At 40.5% G+C, this 24356-nt stretch overlaps 1 protein-coding gene across 1 annotated transcript in view; it reads right to left on the bottom strand.

Moving 5' to 3' along the window:
- Positions 1 to 24356, bottom strand: part of STK39 (serine/threonine kinase 39) — a 1706935-nt gene that overhangs the window by 583822 nt on the left and 1098757 nt on the right. Inside the window, exon 11 of the mRNA XM_069225277.1 lies at positions 2821 to 2943. Within this exon, the coding sequence (XP_069081378.1) occupies positions 2821 to 2943 (123 nt within the window). The remainder of the gene's footprint in view (positions 1 to 2820; positions 2944 to 24356) is intronic.

The raw sequence follows: 24356 nt of genomic DNA on the forward strand, positions 1-24356 counted from the left end.
ATGAAAAAGAGCTGTCTCAAACTTAACTCTGATAAAACCTAAATCCTGCCACTCTGAACCTCCAGTTCACCTTGGGACAACTTCTGGTGGCCATCAGACCTAGGGCTCCCTCCCACCCCAACAGAACACGCTGGCAAAAATGAACTCAAATGGCAACATTGCTCCATGAGACATGAACCACAGCAACCCTGATTGCTTTAGTTTACGTAAAAAAACATAAGCACACCTTTTATATATTTAGATTCATGTAATCGTCTATGCAGCCATAAAAAAACCCACACAGTTTACTGTATTAAATATACCTAAAATGTGTATCATGACAAATGTATAGCTTTGAGTTCATTTTCAAGGCAGTCCTGTTTTTTGACATTTTGTATATCAATAAGGTGCATATTAACATTATCTTATGTTATGCTATGGTACATTATGTTATGTTGTATTATGGTATGTTACAATATGTTGAAGATATTTCTTAAGTACAGAGATCAGTGTACCTTCTTAGAGCATGTAGAAATCATTAAACATTGAAGAGAAATAACACTAAAATAAGATTAAAAGCCACCTGTTCTGCGTCATCATTGACAATAAACTAAGCATGGTCAACTCACTTTCCTCCACCTGCTTCCAAATCCTTCACCTCCTTTGCAAGATCTTCAAGCAGCTCCCCATGGACACAAGGAGCACTGTCACTCAGGCCCTTGTCACCAGCCGCCTGGACTACGGTAATGATCTCTACACCAGACTCACATTACAACTCACAAAAAAAACTCCTAATTATTCAGAATGCAGCAGCGGGGCTGATACTCAACCCTCCAAGACACTCACACATATCCCCACACCTCAGGAACCTGCACTGGCTCCCTGTACACAAACAGTGTCACTTTAAGATTCTGACCTTCTTCAACAAAGCCTTACACAACCAAGGACCTGCCTGCCTCAACCATCACCTGAACTTTCACCACCCCACCAGACAACTGATCTTCGATCTGCAGCCTTCTACCTTGCCTGCACTCCCCACACCCGGAGGAACAACCACAGAGGACGCGCCTTCTACTACATGGCAGCAAGAGCGTGGAACAATCTCCACCTGAGGGCCTCCCCCTCCATCCTGGAGTACAGAAAAAATTTCAAGACCTGGCTTTACACCTGAAATTCTGATCCTATCCCATGTAGCAGAATTGGCACCTGGATACACCAATGGGTGATAAGAGCGCCCTACAAATCCATTGATTGACTCATTGATTGATGGCAGAAATAATTTGCTAATCACATATTTCCAGGAGTGCCCTTGTTATTCTTTCACAAATTTTATTTGTGAGCATTCAAAAGCATTTTTAAGTGAAGGAATGTACCTGGTGTAACATATCCCAATACGCATGAGCAAATGCGACACTGTGGTGTATTTGTACTTTTAAAATGTTTCTATTTTCTCCATAGGGAATTATTTATTTTTTTGCCCTACCAATTTTGGGATTGTTTCATCCCCATTCCCACAATGGACAAGAATACACAACTGCCTTTAAAAGGAAAACAATATCTGACCATGTACATGAAGGGATGAGCCCTGGAACTGATTGTCACTTCCGAAACGAAAAGTAGAAACATGCTCATCCACGTTTATAACCTTACATTTGTAAGATGTCCAATCTTTAGGAGTTCTTTGTTATAAAGGGTACTCCTCGAAACCAGAGATAACTGCATATTTCCAGAAGCTTTCCAGGAAAAGGTTTTAGATTTCTTAATTATGTGTATGTGAAGAAGCTTTCTGCAAATACAATGTATGTGATAAAAGTGAGCATTCAACAAAGGCTTGAGAAATGGGCAAGAGTAAATCTTTGAACATTTCTGGGGTGGGAATTGGTTTGAAAATGTAGCTAAATGCCCACAAACATGTTTGTGTTCCTAAACTTTCCAAGATGTGACAGCCTTAAAGCACCCACTCCCTTGATGTACACTTGCTGGAAGATATACTCCAGCATAATATTATCCCACACTCAGATAAATATAGGGCCTTATTTCGAGGCTGGCAGGCATGATGACTGCCACACTACAAGGTTGGCGGGCAGTCCCGCCAACCTACCACTGTCCCCACCAGGATCAGTGATCCCTATGGGCTGACGGCGGTCCTGGTTGTAATTAGTAAGGGAGGCACCTAACTCATTACCGCCCTGCTGATTACAACCTTGTTCTCCACCAGCCTTTTCATGGTGGTCTGACCGCCATGAAAAGGCTGGCAGAGAACAAGTGCAGAGCGCCACAGGGGGCCCCCCTGCCCAGCACCCTCTAAATGTGCAGACAGTGTGCATTTCGAAGGTGCTGGTGCCCCCTGCGTGCTGCAGCATTGCTGCTGGCTCTATTATGAGCCAGTGACAATGCTGCCTCACCTTTCTCACTGGGCTGACTAGCAGAAACCTTGGTTTCTGCCAGTCAGTCCGGTGGGAAAGATGTAATGGGGCCAGCGGGGAGGTCACCAGCACCACAGCGACTTCTCCATTGTCGGCCAAACTCATAATCAGCCCCATAGTGCCTGAGTAACCACTTTACAAGTGCAACTTAACCCTTTCTAAAATGTAGTTATAAAACAAACTACAAGCACACGTAAGCAGAAGAGCACTTGAATCAGCCCAAAGTCTTTAATAAGTTCTTTTGACTCCCATGAAAAATTCTACTTTTTGTTGAACTTGAGCTTGTTGTTGAATTTGATACAGAGGATACAGAAATGCAGTTACTTTGAAAATAAAGAGAAATTTGACATAACTCTGTCGCGCTCTGAAATGTTCCCACGCTCAGCATTAACAAATTACATTGATAAATAAATACCTGCTCTTTGGAAAATTCCTCTTTGAATTCTTCAATTTTTTCATCCATTTCATCGTCGCTCCACTCCCAGTCACCATCTTCAGTCTTATGGAGATGACCGCTGGAACCCGGCAACCTTCTAACCTGCAAAGTAAGGCAATGCTGTCTGAGTCATTCATAAGTCCATAGTTATTGTTGACATGGAATAACTATTTGCCAATGGAGTACCTCAAATGATGCCTACTCGAAATTAAACTGGATAGTACATTTCTAGGAAGCTACTTGCAAAAACACTGAGCAGTCGGCCTCCGTTAACTTTAGAAGCTCGTTTGATTTCTAAGCGAACTCCTGGTAAATCGCTTTCTTGGTTCTTCTCTGTATTGTAAAAAGAGCTGCAGGAAGAGAAATGTATAAGGATCCTGATGCTCGCTAGATGAAAACACCCCAAGTAGGTAATGATTGTGTATGCTGTACTTTGAATGAAAGCAAGAGCAATGCCGAGTGTCAGAGATATCTGGGACATTTGAACAATTCAGCACAGGCTAATTAGATTAGTCACACTAAACTGACGTTTCCAAAATGTCTGCTATGCTGCCATTTCTTTTTAAAGGTTATTCCGAATCCGGTCATAACAAATGGTAAATCAAGCTATTCGATTCAGAACAAAATATACCCCTTACATATTTTATTAGAAATTCCTCTCTGGTGGTGAAGGAGAATATGGTCTCAGACAAATAGGGTAAAATATCATCAGCAATTTTTACCTAAAGGATTATTCTTGGAAAAATGAAATCAAATGACAACTATCACTGCTCCATGAGACATGAACCACAGCAGCCATGGCTACTTTTGTTTACGTCGAAAAAACCACAAGCCAAACATTTCACACCTTTTGTATATTTAGATTAATTTAATCATCTCTGTAGCCAGAAAAAAACACACAGTTTACAGTATTAAACAGGAGCTATCATAATACACCTGAAATGTGTATCATGACAAATGTATAGCTTTGGGTTTATTTTCAAGGGAGTCCTGTTTTTTGACATTTTCTTTTTAACTTACTAATATTTTTGGTTTACTGTTTCTAAAACAGTGTTCATATCAAGAAGGTGAAAATTAACATTATCTTATGGAATTCTATGCTACTTTATGTCAGGTTATATTGTGTTATGCTATGTTAGAAATGGGGTCTTTGGTTGGCAGTCAGGTTACCCCCTGTCCAAGCAAGGACCCTCACTCTAGTCAGGGTAAAAGAGAATCACCCTCAGCTAACCTCAGCTTGGGATGAGCAGTAGGCTTAACGTCAGAGTGCTAGGTGTAAAGTATTTGTACCAACACACACAGTAACTTAATGAAATCACTACAAAATGACAGGCTTAGAAAAATAGGAAATATTTATCTAAACAAAACAAGACCAAAACGACAAAAACCCACAACACACAAGTCAAGTTATCAATTAAAAAGCAAAAAGAGTCTTCATGTAGTTTTAAACACACACTAACACTGTTAGCGTGAAAATGTACCTTGGGTGCGTCAAAAAATAACCCTGCACGGGCGAGTGTGCGTCAAAAAGGGCTTGTGATGCGTCAATTTCACTCATGAGCGAGACCTTGCATCGTTTCTCCTTTCGTCGGGTCGGGCGCGTTGTTTCTTCTCTCTGCAGGACAGCGATGTGTCGATCCGGTAAGCACTCTTGGGCCCAGGCAGGCCTTGCGTTGTTTTTACACGCCCATTGGTGTTTGCGTCAGAAATCCAGCCGCACGATGATCCGAAAACCATGCAGCGCAGGTTGCGATCTCACCAGCCTCCATCAGCGATCCTGCGAGTTGTTTCTCCAGCTCCTTGTGTTGATCTTCGGGCCACATTGCAGGCGTCGATATTTCAGCGGCAAATCGGAGTCACGTTGATCTTTTCCCCACAGGGCGTCCTGTGCGTGGATTTCTTCCTCTTAGGCTACCAGCTTCTCCTTTCAGGGACTCAGGAACTAGATGGGCACCACTTGGCAGAGTAGGAGTCTCCCCAGAGACTCCAGGTGCTGGCAGAGAGAAGTCTTTGCTGTCCCTGAGACTTCAAACAACAGGAGGCAAGCTCTAAATCAAGCCCTTGGAGATCTTCACAAGCAGGAAGGCACACAAAGTCCAGTCTTTGCCCTCTTACTCTGGCAGAAGCAGCAACTGCAGGATAGCTCCACAAAGCACAGTCACAGGCAGGGCAGCTCTTCTTCCTCAGCTCTTCAGCTCTTCTCCAGGCAGAGGTTCCTCTTGGTTTCCAGAAGTGTTCTAAAGTCTATGGTTTTGGGTGCCCTTCTTATACCCATTTTCTCCTTTGAAGTAGGCCTACTTTAATCATATTTAAAGGTAGTCCCCATGTTAACCTACGAGAGGTACAGGCCTTGCAACAGTGAGAAACGAATTTAGCAATATTTCACTGTCAGGACATATAAAACACATTACTATACGTCCTACCGTAACCATACATTGCACCCCGCCCTTGGGGCTTCCTAGGGCCTACCTTAGGGGTGCCTTACATGTAAGAAAAGGGAAGGTTTAGGCCTTGCAAGTGGGTACACTTGCCAAGACGAATTTACAGTTAAAAACTGCACACACAGACACTGCAGTGGCAGGTCTGAGACATGATTACAGAGCTACTTATGTGGGTGGCACAACCAGTGCTGCAGGCCTACTATTAGCATTTGATTTACAGGCCCTGGGCACCTCTAGTGCATTGTACTAGGGGCGTACTAATAAATCAAATATGCCAATCATGGATAAGCCAATTACATACACATTTTGTATAGGAGCACTTGCACTTTAGCACTGGTTAGCAGTGGTAAAGTGCCCAGAGTAACACAAACAGCAAAATCAGAGTCCAGCACACATCAAAAACCTTGGAAACATAGGCAAAAAGTTAAGGGAGACCATGCCAAGGATGAATAGTCTAACATGCTACAATATGATTTTTATTTTTTCAACACTTTTATCCTATTGGCATTTCAGCTTAAGCAGGCATAACACAATACATTGTTCTCTTTGTAACGTAAATCTTAGCATTTGTACAGGAAACACAGTTAAAGCTTACAGGCTTGTTGAACCTTATGCATTACTTCGTGCGTTTGCTTTGCCATTAGGATTATCACTCCGATGTTAGGATATAAGTATTAGTCAATTGTTCAATAAAATTTATTAGTGACCCTGGTCGGGGGGAGGGGAAAGCAAAGATATAAGTAAACATGTTGTATATGGCCATTGTATAGTTTCCACATAGGGAAATACTCATGCCATCTAAGGATTACCAATCAAGATAGATAGTGTCACCCTCCCTGGTCATCAAGTGAGTGATCGGTGTCCCTCCAACCTCTGAGCGGACCAACCATGCCAGTAGTCTCCCCGCCTTTCCTTCTTCTTCATGCACTTTGGCCATATAAATCTTGTAGTCGTGACACCTAAGGCGTTCTAACGCTGTCTGAAATTTCTCCCTGAGCTTCAGTAGTATCGCCTGTGCTTCTGGTGTGCCATCCAGGTCATTATCATGTCTGTGTAATTCATCATCTAAGCGCGAAATGTCCCACTCAAGGTCTCATCTGATGTCCACAGTCTGTCCAAGGCAATGACCCCGCACTACCACTTTTAAGGCCTCCCATCCAATGCCTCTATTGGACGCCAACCCCAGGTTCAGCATCAAGTATTCTGTCAACCTATGTAGTAGTGCTGTGCGATATACATCATCCTCTAATGCTGCCGGGTGCAAGTGCCAAGTTGGGATGGGTTGGCGAGTCTCCATCGTGGTCAGGTGGATCAACAGCGGGCTAGGATCAGATATAGGTGGTCATTTCGACCCTGGCGGTCCGAGACCGCCAGGGCTAATAGGACGGAAGCACCGCCAACAGGCTGGCGGTGCTTCCCGCCGTTTTAGCCCCGGCGGTGATAATCAGCCAGGGCAGCGCTGCAAGCAGCGCTGCCCTGGGGATTATGACACCCCTACCGCCAGCCTGTTTCTGGCGGTTTGCACCGCCAGGAAGAGGCTGGCGGTAGGGGGTGTCCTGGGGCCCCTGGGGGCCCCTGCACTGCCCATGCCACTGGCATGGGCAGTGCAGGGGCCCATTAGCAGGGCCCCGGCCAGCTTTTCACTGTCTGCATAGCAGACAGTGAAAAGCGCAACGGGTGCAACTGCACCCGTCGCACGGCCGCAACACCGCCGGCTCCATTAGGATCCGGCTCCTATGTTGCGGCCTCATCCCCGCTGGGCCAGCGGGAATGTCATAATGGGGGCCGTGCGAGTGCAGCCGCATTGGTGGCCGCCCGCCAAGGTCATAATGACCCCCATAGTCTGGCCCAAGTATTCTGAGTGTGTAACCGCACCACTAAGAGAGGCCGAACAGAGAATTCTGTCTATTATGGTGTGCACGGGATAGAGGTGTGAGTAATATGAATAGTCTCTACCAAGAGGTTGCTGAAGGTGCCAGATATCTGCTAGATCCAAATGGGCGATCCAGGTCAACATGCCCTTTGCCACTCTAATAGCTGCTGCCCCTTGGAGCGGTGCAGTTGACCGGTCTAGATCGGGATCCAACACTCCATTAAAGTCTCCTCCAAGTAGAAATGGAACGTCAGTAACCGGGCAGATAATGAGTGCAGAAACTAGTGTTGGTCCTGGTTTGGTGCGTAGACACTTCCCAGGACTAGCGGCCTACCATAAAGTCACCCTCTACTAAAATATAAAGGCCCTCCTTATCTGCATCAATGGTAGTGGCCTCAAAGGGTACACCCGGTCTTACCCATATTGCCGCTCCACTTGCTTATGCTGAGTATGTAGACAGTCATCCGAACCTCTCGCCTACCTCAGTGAGGCCGCCACCTGGAGAGCTGCTCTCTCTCTCTGGTGAGCCTGCTGGTTTGTGGGTTTTGTCAACAGTTCTTGATGTTAAATTAAACAGAGTTGCAGATCGTCAGCCTACATCTAAAACTGATTGCTCATATTTTGCAACGCATGTGCCAAGTGGGCCATATACATGTTCAGCAGTAGGGGATTAAGTATTATGAAGCCTTGAGTAACTTTCCAATTAATCGATTTTTCTGGTGATCGAGTACAATGAAGTATAATTGTTTGATGGTGGTTGTTCAGGAATGATTCTACCCTTACATCTCACTGTTGTGCAATCCAAACTCAGACCTACCAACTTGTAAATTTCTATTCACACTGCGAAGAGGTGGCAGAGCATTGGAAGATGAGGGGCTTTGTGCTGAACAATGCTTGTTAGGCACTTCTAGCCTCCCATTCCTCTCATGCTAAAAACGTAAAATAAAAAAATGCTGCTGATATCCTGGGAAAATATTGTTTATATATTATCATGAGCCATAGATATTGTGCCAATAAATTGAGATGTTAAAAATATTATGGTACAGGATAGAGAAGGGAAGCATATCTTGTTTATATAATTTTTTAGATTATTTAATTTAGTTTTATTAGTTGTTGTGTTATAGATTTTTTAATGCAAGTATGTTTAATTCTTTTTAATGTGGTTTTGGTTCTTTTTATTTGAAAATATATTTTACATTTGTTGGTTTGTTGGCTTCATAGGGGTGGGCAGTATTTTAAATATTTATTTTGTAATTAGTAATTATATGTTTATGCCTTAATTTGTTAGTTAGGTCATTAATTATATCAACATTATACTGATATTTAATAGATAATGTAACACTGATTCTTTTTTTATGTGTTAATTGCTTAATTAGACAATTGCATTTTTTTTTTTTTTTTTTTTAATCTGGATGCTAACTAATTGTATTAGGTGTGCACAAATTAGAATAATTAATAGTGTAGTGATACTGTATTTTAAAATGATGTGTATTGTTATTTAGTTTGTTATTAAGTTATTTTTGGTTGTCACTTTTTGAATTTTAGAGTAACAGGATAGGAAGTATTTAAAATCTATTTTTTGAATTTGTAATTGATATACATTTTTTATTTAATTTTATGTGTAATTGTATATGTTAATTTACTGTTTTTGATTTTTGTAAGTACACGCATTATATAACGTTAAACATATTTTGTAATATGGTCATGGAAATGTCTATTATGTATGTTTATTTTATCTAAATTTATAGTTTATACTTATTTAGGTTTGGAGTAATGCAATCTCAGCTTTCTAAACGGTAATGTTTTCCCTACTTTTGCTTACGATGTAGTGGGAATAGTAGTTTTAACCACCCCCAAACTCAGATTTTTCCCTACTGCTGATTATGCTGGACTGGAAATAGTAAGTCTGACCATTCAAAGTCCAACATTTTCCTCACTGTCACTCAGGTTACACAGGGACTAGAAAATCTGACCACTCCAGATTCCAACACTTTCCCTACTGTTGCTTACCTCAGAATGAAAATAGTAAACCTAACCCCTTCAAAGTCAAAACTTTCCTTACTGTTGCTATGGTTCGAGGGGGAATAGTAAATCTGACACCTCGAAAGTCAAACACTTTCCCTACTGTTGGCCAGCTTGGACTGAAAGTACTGAATTGGTTCCTCCTAAGTCTGAGTTTTTTAATCTGATTTTTCAAATTGTTTTAATATATTTTTTGTTAGACTGTTAAAAGATAGTTTAATGTAACTAATGGTTTATTGTTTATTTTGGTATGATTTTTCAAATTATTTGTTTTGGTATTATAATTTTATTTTTGTTAATACCTACTGATTGTAGTTATAATTACTTGCATTAGTTGTTATTATTTCTGTTATGTATATTTATATTGTTTAAGATATTATGTTTATTAAGTTTTCAGAATGTCCTTTTTATGTTTGTAAATTATTAATGTTTGCATTTATTTTTCAGATTATAACTATACTTTCAAAAATATACCGTTATTTTTAAAGATAATATATGTTTGGGACTTAATACAGAATATACAATTTGAAATTCAATAGACATATCTATACTTAGATGATACTGAAGTCTTTTAATATTTATTGTCACTATTTTTTACTTTGCATGATAAGCATGTAAAGTATATATTTGTGCCCTCTATTTTTTTGTCACCAATATAAAAGTTGGTGATATTTCATCCTACAGCCAGGAAGATTTAAAAAGGTCATCATGGACATCGGCTGTGCAGAACGTCAAAACAAGAGCCAGAAATCCACACTAAAGAGGTTTCTAGTTCACATTGTGTTTCACCATGTAATATCGGCTCCTCATCGGCTGACTGTGTGAAGGGAGGTGTAATTGTGTGATACACTCTGGCATCTTTTGTGTCTGCAGGTCTGCAAAGAGGCAATAGTGTTGAATGCTATGGATATGTTCAACAGGACCAAAACAGCGTCCCTCTTTGATCTACCAACTTGTGTAGATCATCCAACACAGATATTACCACTAACTCCTTCTCTGGCTAGGTCTGAAGTCAGTCTTTAATGTACCTATAGATTGTTAGATACATGAAACATTTGAAGTTGGCAAGAAAGCCTTATCATCATCATCATCATAACCATTATTATTATTAATATTATAATTATTATTTACTAGAAATAGTAGCATTTGTGGTATTCCTATTAGTGCTTGATCAAGTGAATTGTTTCTTACTCAGATTATTCAATTACATTTTTATTGTGACCAAAAGCTTTTGTAGCCGCAAAAAAAATAATCCTTTGTCACCTCATTGCTGTTAACTTTAGCGATAATGGTTCATAAAAGTAATATAATTATCTACTTGAAGTTTACGTCACACATAATGTAATATAACGTATCAAGGGCTAGATGTATGAAAACATTTTGTGTTTGCAAACGGCTCGATTCGCAGAATTGGGCCAGTCTGCGAATGCAAAAATGCCTTTTCCTATGTACAATGCCCAAAGTGCAATTCTGTAACCTGTTCCCATTGACCACTTTCTACACTTAAAAAATAAAAATGAAACTCTGCATTTTTTATTTATAAATGCATCCTGTTATTGTTTAAGGAATACAGGATGCCTTTTAAAAAAATGCTTGTCTTACTTGAAACCAATCATAGATTTAGTGGTCAGCTGACCCCAGCAGGCTACCCTCCCAGTGATGGCAGCAAATCTTAGTGGGTCACAAATAGTGAACTACCTCATTAATATTCATGAGGTAGGTCTATTTGCTACCCACTATGAATCGCTAATGGGGCGGATATTACTTTGGTACATTGGTAATAGCGATTACCGGTCTTCCTACATCTAGCCCCAAGTTCCAAGTTAAAGCCACAAATGAAAAGGAAGTGAGGAGGCTGGATAAACCCTCAACATTTATTTTAAAAGGTTTTGTTCTTCAGTAACCTGAAGATACAACACATAAAATATAGCAACACGATACACTAACGTTTAGAAAACAATAAGTCTTACAAACAAAAGATTTTGCAGAGCAAAAACTCATGAATATAACTTGGAAAAGCCCAATAGGCACGTTCAGTAAGCAGCAGATACTAAATAAAAGGTCGAGAACCCTTCAGTTATCATCCTGCTCTTTTTCAGAATATGGCATCATGAAGTTTTTTCCAGTGTTCTGTTAAACTTACTTGAGCAAAACAAAATAGCATCAGTCTATTCTTGGAAAACACACACTGTAAGCATTTTAAAATAGAGACAAGAGACTGCAGGCGACCCAGCGTGATAATCATCGGTTGCAACAGAAATTCAGATTGTAATCAGTTCCTCTAACTTCTTTCCAATTATAAAACTAAGCAGAGAAGCAAAAGAGTCCTTAAAGAGCATTTGTCAAATGCCAGTACACTACTCGTAAAGAAAATTCATAATATTGCAAGGGCCTGAGTGAACAAGGCTGTAATTACCAAGAAAGATGAGAAGACGGTTAAAAAAAAGCAAAAACGACTACGAAAGCCAAATCGCAGAAGCAGCTCAAAAGTGTTAACAATATGAATAGGACATAAGTTTCCGAAAAAGCAGTGGTTGCACATTTGCGCCTCAAGCATGGGCAAAGTCAAGATCGATGAACAAAGATAGCAGAATGATATTTTTCATCCTTCCAATTTTGCTATTATGTTGCCCCTCGATGCAACATTACAGCCATAATGGAAGTGTAGAATATAATACTCCAAGACCACTATCATGGTTGCATCTATATGCAACACAACATGGAAAGCTTTTGTTTGCCGAACCCTGCCAGACAATTCAATAAGCACTGAAAAGGGCAATACTATGAGCAGTGTACAGATCCTACAATCAGGAAGCTAACCAAAAGCCCAACATTTGCATGTATATACTGTAAGGCAGGGGATTAGTAACTCTGGGTTTGAGATAGTGAAAGTTACTGTTGCAGTAGGCAACTAGCTAAACATTTTTCACTGGTAGTTTGATTACAGTTAAGAGGTGAATTTTGGCAAAGAATCGGACTGGAGAGTGGCATGCAACTAGCAGGAAGAAGTAGGAAGGGCGCAGAAGACTAGAGAAGGTGTTTTATTGTGCTGTGTGTTTGGCAATAAAGTAAACCGGTCTGTGGGATTGGTAGTGCAGGGTAAATAAAGAGCCCGCACAAAATGTATTATTTTTTTCATAAAGGCAAGAGTGTATCTTAGGGAAGCCTGACTGATACTCTATTTTAAGGCTAAGCTTACTCATTACTAGAATACTTAATCAGAATTTACCAGTAGGGAAGAACAAAGCTGGCAGATGTTTTAATTTGCTCCTATACACTATGACAGTGAAGTGAATGAGGGAGTCTTGTTGCATATGGAGATTAAAGATATCCCCAAGGTTCTTGAGGAGAGGTAACAGAGAACTTGAAAGGAAAAAGTTCGAGAAATAGAGGGTGTTTAGATTTTCTCCGATTTGAGCATTGAAGACTGGATGTCCACCAAGGAAGATAGTTAGAGATTTGTGTTTGAAGGGGAAATGAAATGATAGGAAAGGAATGGAGAAGATGATCTGTGTATTGTAAGCATAGAGATAGAAGAGTTGAAGTTGAACTGATACTGCTCAAAAGTGGTTAAAGGGGAGAAAAGAGAAGTCCCAGAAGATAGCCTAGGCATATCTAGTACATGCTGAGGTGGGGAGAAGGTGTTAAAGTGAGGAACACCAGGATACTGAGAAAGACTGAGTTGTAATAGTTGTAATAATAGTCAAAGGACCATTCCAAGTCATTAGTTGTCAGGTTCAAGCTAGTGAGGGTAATAAGCCAAGTGGGATGACCAATTGTGGTGTATGCAGGAGAGAGAGCAAAGTGGATAGAGCTAAAGCGATTGAGTGTGATGAGGTAAGGAAACTGGAGGCATATGCAAGTGTAGTTTTAGTGTAGGTGTCAGCGCTTCAGCAGTGCGCATTCTAGGGCCCGCCCTACAGTTAACTCGTAATTATTCCCACACCAGAATCATTTGGGTGACCCCTTGTAGTCGAGGTACTCACTTATCTATTTTGCACTGAGGTGGCAAAATGCATTACGCCTGTTCGGCCCGCTGGTGGCTGAGGTATAACTGAAGTATATACCAACCTTCTTTGCACTATTGCAGGAGTCTACTGTGTAGTGCATTGCTCTGTAATATGGTGCCATTAATGGTTACTAAAAGGCATGTTCTGTTCATAGCCTGTTAAATGTTTTGTTTCTACAGCCGTTTATCTGGGACTCCATTTCCCAGACACCCTTTGTGCAGCAATCTTGGGAGGGGCTGCCTATAAAAGGGGGCCCGCCTTCAATTTGCGGCTCACTATTTAGAGGGATCCTGGTGATTGGAGCCTTTGTATCTGTTCCTGTAGCAGCAGTTTTGGGCTCCCTGGGTTGTTCACCGTCAGTTTTTGAAGTTGTGGCTTGGTGCCAGATCTCAGGTAATGAAGGCAGCCCATTTGCAGCTACTGTCATTCTTCCGAATTCCACAGAGGACATTGCGTTCTTCAGACATGGAGTGGGTCGCTCTCTGTGCAGTAAGATCTTTCGTTTCGGAGGCGCTCTTCAGTGCGCATTTATTGTGAGGAAAGAAACCCTCATGCTATTTTTTGCCAACTCGCCAACTACCCTGCCTTCAAAGGAATTTCTTTGTTTGAGCACGAGTGATAGTGTTTTTGTATGTGTGTGAGTTTTCTGTGTTAAGGGAAAAATATTACCCGTTGGACAAATACAATTTAAATTCATACCCAGTACTCTAGACTACTTCTGAGATTCTTGTCTGAGATTTTACCAGATAAGGCTTCACTTCCTTCTGTTAAAGTGATTATTACACATTTGGAGTTTCGTCACGCTAAGAGCTTAATAGATATGGGCCAGATGTATCAAACTATTTTGCATCCGCAAACGGTGCGAATCACAAAATTCTGCAGCTTGCAAATGCAAAATAGCCTTTCACGATTTATGAAAGTCATTCGCAGTGTAATTTTAAGGACTCACTAAAACATCGATTCCCGAAAATTGCGACTCAATTTTGCAAATTGCAATTAACTAAATAGGAAATCGCAAATGGTAACTACCTACTGCGATTACCTATGCACATGTATCATGCATTTACTAAATGTGTTCTGGGCATTTAGGAAATGCAATTACCACCAACTCCAAGTTCATGGTAATCGTGTGCAATTAAAAAAAATGCATTGAAAAAGCATTTTTTTAAAGTGCCATGAAGCACAAACATGCCCTTAGGGCATGTGCGTCCTTTACATGTGCACATCTTTTTGGGGGTGATACATCAAAGGGGGCCTTAAGCCCCCAGCACCTTCGGATTTCCATTACCTTAGTTGCGAATTCCTAAAATTTCCTAAAAGGAATTCGCAAATTAGGAAATGCAAAACCATTCGCATATACGGGCCTTTAGGCCCATAAGGATGAATGGAATCCCATCCCCTAATGGCGATTCCCTAATAGCGGTTGTGAATTTTAGGAAATCGCTATTGGGGAATCGCTAGTTTCTTACATACCATTTTGCATTTCTCAAATAGCGATTCATTAAAATTCACTATTTAGGAAATGCTAAATGGGAACTTTGATACACCTGGCCCATAGTGAGGAATATCCTGAAGGCTAAGGATATGGATTTGCTAATGACAGAGACTGTGGTTATGCGTTAATTGTTTTCTTTTTCAGATCTCCCTCCCAGCAGTTCCCTTCTCCTCACTCTTCCCCTCACCTGGTCACTCTAATATTCAGTACCATTAAGGTATTCTGAATTGGAGCTATCAGGAGGGGGGCCCTCAAGGACATTGTGCAGACCCTTGGGAAGCAAACCAGTTTCTTGACAGTAGGTGTGTGAACTAAAACAGAAAGGAGTAGATTTAGTAGAGTGAAAGATAAAAGCAGTAAGCTCAGTTTACTGAAGACCGACTATTCTAGGGTTTTGGTGACATAGGTTGAGAGTTATGTGGTGAGAGAAGGCAGTAGTGGGCTTTCTCAGCAGCTAAAGGACCCGCCCTGTTTGAGGCACTTAGGGCCTGATATAAGAAAAGTGGCGCTGCATCCACTGCAGTACCACTTTTCTTGCACCCCTTAGCGCCCCCGTAACGCCACCATGTGTGCACCATATTTAAGGTACGGCGCACAGTGGCCGTAGGTAGGGAACTAGCATCAAACCTTTTGACGCTAGTTTGGCGCTTTGCAAGATTAGCGTGAAAATTGTTGACACTAATCGTGCAAAGCACATTGAGACCCATTATAAATTATGGTGTGCTTCTATTTAACACCTGCTCTGTGCCGGCGTAAAAAATGCCACAAACAATGCCGCAAAGAAGTCTTTTAGATTTCTTTGTACCATTTTCTCAGCCCTCCCTAACAGGGGAATGCCCCTCTTGCATAAATTATGCCTGGTGCAGGCATAAGATAGTGCAAGAGGTTACACTTTGTAAATCTGGTGCAGTGATTTTGGCCTCGTTGGGCCACATTTGCGTTAAAATAATTATGCTAATAGGTGCAAGGAGGCGCTAGGCCCTCTTAAATCTGGGCCTTAGACTGCAAGTATGAAAGGATCACAATAATAATAATAACAATAAGACCCATAATCATTAATAATAATGCACACATTAAAGCAACAATATTGATAATAATTATAATAATAATAACAATAATACTCCACACATGAAAACAATACTACTACTACTACTACCAATAATAATAATAATAATAATAATAATAATAATAATAATAATAATAATAATAATAATAACACATATTATTATTATCATTATTATTAGTATCATTATTATAATACCACGAAGCATACCCTTCCTGTAGCAAACCTATGCTAGACAAGAGACTGAAAACTTTGCACAACAGTGTGCCTGACACTAGGCAGAAAATGTTGTGTCAGCCCGAAGGAAAAAAATTAGATATGGTGCTGTCCTTCTCTTTCTATCTCCCTCAGTGCAGCACAGTAGCTCTGGTTGCTGCCCTGCATTGCATGAGCTTTTAGTACCTCAACCATCAAGCTAGCCACACAGCCTCTTAGGATCAGAGAAAACAGCCACCATTCTTTGGGGTGCTACTCAGGGCTATGATGAGCATTATCAGCCAAGATTTTAAGAACTCATAGTAGCTCAAATATTTTGTGCCACAGGTATTTTAAGCTACGGATAATATGCTGAACCTCCATGACAAGCCCAATGGGAGAGATGGCTATAGATAAAATGATTCACAAAGCTGTTTGCAAAGGTAAGCAAACCTTGCTGCTGAAGAAAGTTATGACTGGCTTATACAAGATTAACTTACAAGTATCGCACAAGGTCAGAATCATCGAAATACTTTTAGAGTTATTTACTTTTAAAACACTTGCAAAGGGTAAATAGTTTAAGAAAATCAATGTCACGGTCCAAGATAAGATAAAAATTTGGAGGAAAATACAAAGACTATTTGCAAAATGCCTGCAAAAACATTCAGCTACTGGCAGTCATTCAGGCTTCATTTGTTGCTCACTATGCAGCTTCACAGATAATTCATATATAAATCAGCCTTGTTCCTGCTCCCAGATGAACAGTCCACTTTTCACAGCTAGGCCAGGTCTTAACCAGTGTGGTACCAGAATGTTGTGCACTAAATACAGTCTGGCAAAATTATAGTGACCTAAACATTGTTAATAAAATATCACTCCATTTGAGTATATAATTGAAAATCAACAAGTAATAGAGTTCTGCAAACAACATAGCCCACTAAATTTACATGAGATGTTGTTTCTGTTACTGATATTTTAACATACAATCTTTTGCCCTGCAGTGGCCTTGTCAGACAGGCATGGCTTGCGCTATGTGACACTGTGAACACACGACCCACATCTAGGCACACCAGGCACATTTAGGGCACTGTACTGAGTGTGATGCTCACAAACAGTTTCAGACACTGGTTAAGTGAAAACACTAATAACAAATACAATTCAAGAAACAACATGGTGCAGCATGGGGTTGGCTGCCTGTGGGGGTTTACCACAGGGCCTGGTCACTGGCGGGGAAGGGAGGTGACTTTACCTATGGTAATAAAATAATACTTTGCATAAAAAAAACTAGAAATTCAATGGAAAAATAAAGGATAAAGTAATGTTATATTTAGGTGTGATAAAAAGATCTGTTTTGTTTTTAATTAAAAAGCCTGTGAAATTAAATGAAACAACAAAAACTCTGCACAAGTGAAATGCAATCAATTGAGCTTGTGAAAAAGGCAAGTGCCAGAGAGCGGCACTCGGGAAAAGAAATCAGTAAACTCTTACATCCCACAACATACACCTCTTAGGCATTATACAAATGCAAAATTAAAGAGATGATTTTTTTATATGCCATTACAATAAAGTGATTTCAGACGGAGTCAGTGATCAGCTTTACCATATAATTTAGAACAATGTTCAGTGAACACTGAATAACTATGAGAGAACAATTAAGCACAAATGTACTTGAGTAACAGTGGGACACCTAGGACAAAATAGGCAAATCAAGAAGTAGGAAATATTAATGAATAAATAATGAACAGAAACCTTATCAGTTTGATTAAGGAATAGGAAGGAATAAATATGTAGAATGAAAGATATTTTAAGAAATTAATTTAAATTATGAAAGTGAAAGAAATAGCTAAAATCTTTTTAATTATAAAATGAGAATAATATGGAACTTAACAATTTATCACCTGTCTAAAAAATTAAATCACAAATCTCTGGGCTACATTACAAAGCTGGCGGTCTTCAGACCACCGCATTCCAGGCGGACCGACCACCACATTACGACTCTGGTGGTCGAACCACCTGGGGACTGCTGTCACACAGAGAACATGGCTCCTGACGGGCTGACGGCTGTTGGACTTGTGGGCAGCCACAGCGGCCCTGAACTCAGCGCCGCCATGCTGATCATGGATCCTGTTTCTGCCAACCTTTCCATGGGGGAGACCACGCTATGGAAAGGCTGTCAGAAACACAGTGCAGGGGGCCACAGGTGTGCCCTGTACTGCCCATGCCTGAAGCCAACCCCCAAATGTACGTGAAAAACCAAAGCTCCAAAAACTGGAGAGGGTCCAAAGTCACTATTCTCCTGTAAAAAATGCCTTGTTCATGGTAATGGGGGACTTGACCAGAGGACAAGGACCCAAATCCTCTAGAAAGAGTATATGGTACAAAAAATAGGTAAAGTCCCACTCAAAACGGTTCTTGACGTTATCAAATTTTTCCAAATTTTTATTTCATTGTTGTACAGACTAAACGTGTTGATTCCATATTATTTAACAAATGTTTTTGTTCAAAGCAAAAGTATTGTCCAAAGCGATGACAGAGACAAAGGAAAGATCAGCCGACACGTGTTTCGCCCCCTCTGGCTATATGCGCCGGGGCTTTCTCAAGGCTGAAAAAGAAAGAAAAGATCAATGTCTCTAATAAGGTTGGTCAGATATAATGAAAAGAGAATGAACACCATCAGACACCACCAAATGGTGAGCCAAACGAAGGATCCAGTGCGGAAAGATTTCTGATGTGATTTTCCAGAGTCAGAAAGATTACTGAAACCAGGCATGAAGCGAGTTAGTGAGTGAATGGGGTGGGGTTCAAGGCTAGACTTTTACAACAGAATTAAGACAAAAAGAACATGAAGAGATCAGATACCAAACGTGCTACAAAGTCTATGATTTGTCAAGATCTGTGATGTTACGGAAAAAAGAAGTCTGTGAAAGCAGCAAGAGTTAATAAGGCCAAACCGGTAACCAGGGGTCATTCAACTAGTGTCATTCTAGTTTAAAGGAAAAATACAAAAGGAGGTTAATGTCAGATAAACGTAATGGTGCCCTAGTACATCGAGTTCAAAAGTTACACAAAAGGATATAAAAATGTGAATATAAAATAAAATAAAACAGTGCTTAGCAAAGAGAGATAAAGATAAGAAATTATAAGAAAAATTAGCAATCATACCGTTAAAGATAAGGCAAACATTTATCATTTCAATAATGAATTAGACATGTTCTGTAAGGAAATAAAGTCAAACATTGAAATATACCAGGCTTGGAAGTAGTAATCTAAAATATGCTTGATATAACAATCGTAACACATGTGATATAACCAGGTAAATTGCTGACTAAGAAAAAGACATCAAAGTGTTAAACAAATAATAGATAATCATGTGAAATCACTAATTAGAAATAAGATGTATTTAAAAGTCAGGTAAATCTAGTATCACGAGGTGGATGATGTGAGCAATAACTCACCGTATGTTAGTAGAGCATCTACTAATAAACAGAATAGCTACCATTCTCACCTTAAGAATGCATAGAGAGGCGGAAAGCCGCATGTACACGGCAATCCTCTGGAAAACGGGACGGGCACGTACTCGTCGGGGTCCCGTTTTAAATACATGTCACTAAAGGAGCGATCCTATTGCGTCGTTTGTGTTTAGGTTAAAAACAAACAACGGACTCGACGACTCTAAAAGTGATGGGCGCCATTTTTGTAAACAATGGAGAAAAGAAAAAGACAAAGCAAGCGCCATATTTGAGTGGCAGATTAAGCATCAGAACTCAAAAGCCCGTCGTCTTAGGGGACCAAATGGTACCATATTATAGTGTTCCATTATTTAGTAAAAGAAAGAGAAAGGACAGTAAATAGAGGTTGTATATGAAAATATTATAGGCCACTCGGTAGGAAGAAAGTAAGTTGGAGGGGAAAACAGAGAATTAGGTGGGGGGGAAGGGAGGTAAAATACAAGAAGGAAAAACTAGATAGAGAGAGAAAACGGGTCTGTCCTTCTGTCCAACTAACTTCTGGGACATCACTCAAACTAAAATTGATTTTTTCAAGTTTATTCGTCATCTCAAACTTAAATCCTTTTTCGCCTCTACACCTACAACTTCCATCTCACCCCCTACTACAGATCCTTCAAATGACATCACAGTTCAAGATCTGTCTGATATCTCTCTTCTGTATAATCTTTCTAACACCACTGAAGCAGATATCACTCTATCTGGTATTGCTCAAGATCTTGATCTTAACACTAACCAATACGTTTCTTCTGATCTTCGTACTAAATCCACATTCACTCCCATTCTCCCGGCGGGAAATTCCATTGATTTGTTCTCGACAGCAGTACTACGTGACCTTGACCGTGAATATAAACGGTATAATGACCGACGAAGATATCTACCAACGAATATTCATGGTGATCATGCATCGGCAGTCAAACACTTGAGAACCAACAGCAATATCATCATAAAAGAAGCCGATAAAGGTGGAAATATTGTTATTCTAAATACCGATAACTATCTTACTGAAGCCTATCGTCAGCTCCAAGACACGAAATGTTACAAGAAACTCTCATACAATCCCACAGCTGAAATACAACATAAATTGCTTGAACTTTTGGAGCATTGGCACTCCTGTCATACACTTTCCAGCTCAGAAAAATCTGTCCTTTTTCTCCAATTTCCCACTATTCCGACTTTGTATCTTCTACCTAAAATTCACAAAGCAGGACATCCACCTAAGGGTAGACCTATAATCTCAGGAGTAAGTTGGGATCCCTTATTGACAAAGAACTCCAACCATTTATGACTAATTTGTCCTCCTATGTTAGAGACACTAAAGATATTCCACAATCTTACAATCTACAATTCTACAGTTTTCCAGAGGATTGCCGCGTACATGCGGCTTTCCGCCTCTCTATGCATTCTTAAGGTGAGAATGGTAGCTATTCTGTTTATTAGTATACGCTCTACTAACATAAGGTGAGTTATTGCTCACATCATCCACCTCGTGATACTAGATTTACCTGACTTTTAAATACATCTTATTTCTAATTAGTGATTTCACATGATTATCTATTATTTGTTTAACACTTTGATGTATTTTTCTTAGTCAGCAATTTACCTGGTTATATCACATGTGTTACGATTGTTATATCAAGCATATTTTAGATTACTACTTCCAAGCCTGGTATATTTCAATGTTTGACTTTATTTCCTTACAGAACATGTCTAATTCATTATTGAAATCATAAATGTTTGCCTTATCTTTAACGGTATGATTGCTATTTTTTCTTATAATTTCTTATCTTTATCTCTCTTTGCTAAGCACTGTTTTATTTTATTTTATATTCACATTTTTATATCCTTTTGGGTAACTTTTGAACTCGATGTACTAGGGCACCATTACGTTTATCTGACATTAACCTCCTTTTGTATTTTTCCTTTAAACTAGAATAACACTAGTTGAATGACCCCTGGTTACCGGTTTGGCCTTATTAACTCTTGCTGCTTTCACAGACTTCTTTTTTCCGTAACATCACAGATCTTGACAAATCATAGACTTTGTAGCACGTTTGGTATCTGATCTCTTCATGTTCTTTTCGTCTTAATTCTGTTGTAAAAGTCTAGCCTTGAACCCCACCCCATTCACTCACTAACTCGCTTCACGCCTGGTTTCAGTAATCTTTCCGACTCTGGACAATCACATCAGAAATCTTTCCGCACGGGATCCTTCGTTTGGCTCACCATTTGGTGGTGTCTGATGGTGTTCATTCTCTTTTCATTATATCTGACCAACCTTATTAGAGACATTGATCTTTTCTTTCTTTTTCAGCCTTGAGAAAGCCCCGGCGCATATAGCCAGAGGGGGCGAAACACGTGTCGGCTGATCTTTCCTTTGTCTCTGTCATCGCTTTGGACAATACTTTTGCTTTGAACAAAAACATTTGTTAAATAATATGGAATCAACACGTTTAGTCTGTACAACAATGAAATAAAAATTTGGAAAAATTTGATAACGTCAAGAACCGTTTTGAGTGGGACTTTCCCTATTTTTTGTACCAACCCCCAAATGTACCACTCGGACCGCCATGGCAGTGACAGCTGCCGAGCTGGAGATATCTATCTCCAGCCCAGCAGCCGTCACTGTTCTGCTCGCAGGATTATGACTCTGCATCCCACCAGGGTTTTCGTGGCTTCCTTACCGCCACAAAAACCATGGCAGTAGGCACCATCAGTGACAGGGAATTCCTTCCCTGTCACTGATAGGGGTCTCCCTCCCTCCCTCCCTCCCCCTCCCTCTCTAGTTACCCCCGTCTCTTCAAAGCCCCCCGCACCTCCCTCATTCCCACCCCCTTCACACACACATACACACACACTTTCCCACAAACATCCACGCATACAGACATCCACTCACACACACCCGCACACACTTTCAAACATACACACAGACAAAAAACACAACACACAAGCACTCACACCTTCATTAATGCACACTCGCATCCAACCTGCAACACACACCCGCATCCACAAACACACAAACATACACACACACACACCCCCCACACACACACAACACCCCCTTACCCCCCTCCCCTGTTGGAGCCCGACTTACCTGTAGTCAGGGGGTCCTCCGGCAGGAGACGGAACGGGGAGCTGCTGCCACCAGCAACACCTGCCAGCAGAACACCGCAGGCCATGTTATGGGTCATAAAAAGGCCAGCGGCGGTCTACTGGCGTGGTGCTGCTGGTGACAGCAGCCCCACCTTACCGCCATCCGCCGCCATAGCCACAGCCGGATTTCCGCCATCCTTCTGGCAGAAATCTGGCTGTGGTCATAATACGTCAGATGGCCGGGAGCCGCGGCAGCTGGGCTGTAGAAGCAATATTGAGCTATGCATTGCTGTGCCACCCTGTGCCACCGGGAAAGGGCGGAAATGTGCTGTATCTATATGATACAGCACATTTCTGTCTTCTCCCCCTGGGCTGGCACTCAAATTGCTAACTAGTGCCAATACAGGCAACCTTGCACAATGTTCCCCTTCCTCTCCGTTAATGAAGAATATATCACCAATAACTTCAATAAGAGCATATCTGACTCCCTTCATGACAGTTGTCCAGCTAAAAACCTAAACCAGTGGACAATCACACCAAACCCTTTCCTTGCCAACGTCTGTCCTTGGATACAGACTTCTTCCTCGTGGACTGGAAAAAAACATAACAGACAAAGCCAAATGCAGATCCACTTACGCTTACCTCTTAAATGACTATTTCCTTACAACCTGCCTCGTCAAAGATTCTCATAGCTTATGTGCACTACATTTGACCTCCCATTTACAGGAGAAAAATATTTTAAATGCCACCAATCTGGATTCGTATTGGCTTTTAGCATGGAATCCATTTTTGTAGGTGTAACTGAAGAACTATGCATATTATTTAACACAGGTAGCTCATCCATCTTAATAGTCTTACTACTACTTCCCTGCCTCAGCCAGGTTGGGGTGAGTGCACATGCCCTTAATTGGTTCTCTGGCTTTCTAGTGAGGCATTTATAGCTATTTTCTCCCCACCATTTCAATCACAGTTCCAGAACAATAAGCATGGTGTTCCTCTGATCTCAATGCTGGGTCCCACACTCTTTAACATTTACTTGGTACCACTAGCACCTCTGAACCAAGACAAGACATTATGGAAAAATGATGACTCACTAAAGCTGAATGCTTCCAAGACAGAGATTTTGTTTTTTGTTTTCTGGATACACTCTCACCTGGTCCACAGACCGGTGGGCAGAAGAATGAGCTCTTGCACCAACTCCTGTTTCATTGACCAAAAACATGGACAGTAGATTTTGATTCCAGATTCCCATTTATTTCTGAATTTCCTCTACTTGTTTCTTTCAAACTAAAAACTTTTCATAAAATTCAGCGCTGTATTCCTCCTGATCTATGGGTATTCAATCTACTTTCATTGCACAAATAGACTCTTACAATTTTATCTTTTTGTATTACCTAAGAAACAAATGGCTAGTATGCAAACAATTCAAAATACAGTTGCTCGTCTCCTACTCAGCCTCAAAAAATACTGTTGCATCTCCCAACATCCAGGCAATCTGAACTGGTTTACTTCACATTCAGAAACAATAACTTCTGCTATTTTGAGATTTTTGTGGATACTTATGTTTTTTGGCTATATTATTTGTGAAATAATTTCTTCTGGAACCATTGTGGTTTTCATAATTTAATAGACCCGGGTTCTGGGTTAATAGGGCTGGCCCTGTTGTATGTAATCATCAGGCACTGCAGCATGATGGACAAAATTATATTTTTATTATGTTTCTAAGACAAACCACAACAGCAAAGTTTGGTTTTGAAAGATAAAAATGCCAATATCCTTCAGACTTTGCTCCCAATGTGAGGATTAATGATCATTTT

This window comes from Pleurodeles waltl, chromosome 3_1 (genome assembly GCF_031143425.1).
Source record: "Pleurodeles waltl isolate 20211129_DDA chromosome 3_1, aPleWal1.hap1.20221129, whole genome shotgun sequence".
Taxonomy (NCBI): Eukaryota; Metazoa; Chordata; class Amphibia; order Caudata; family Salamandridae; genus Pleurodeles; species Pleurodeles waltl.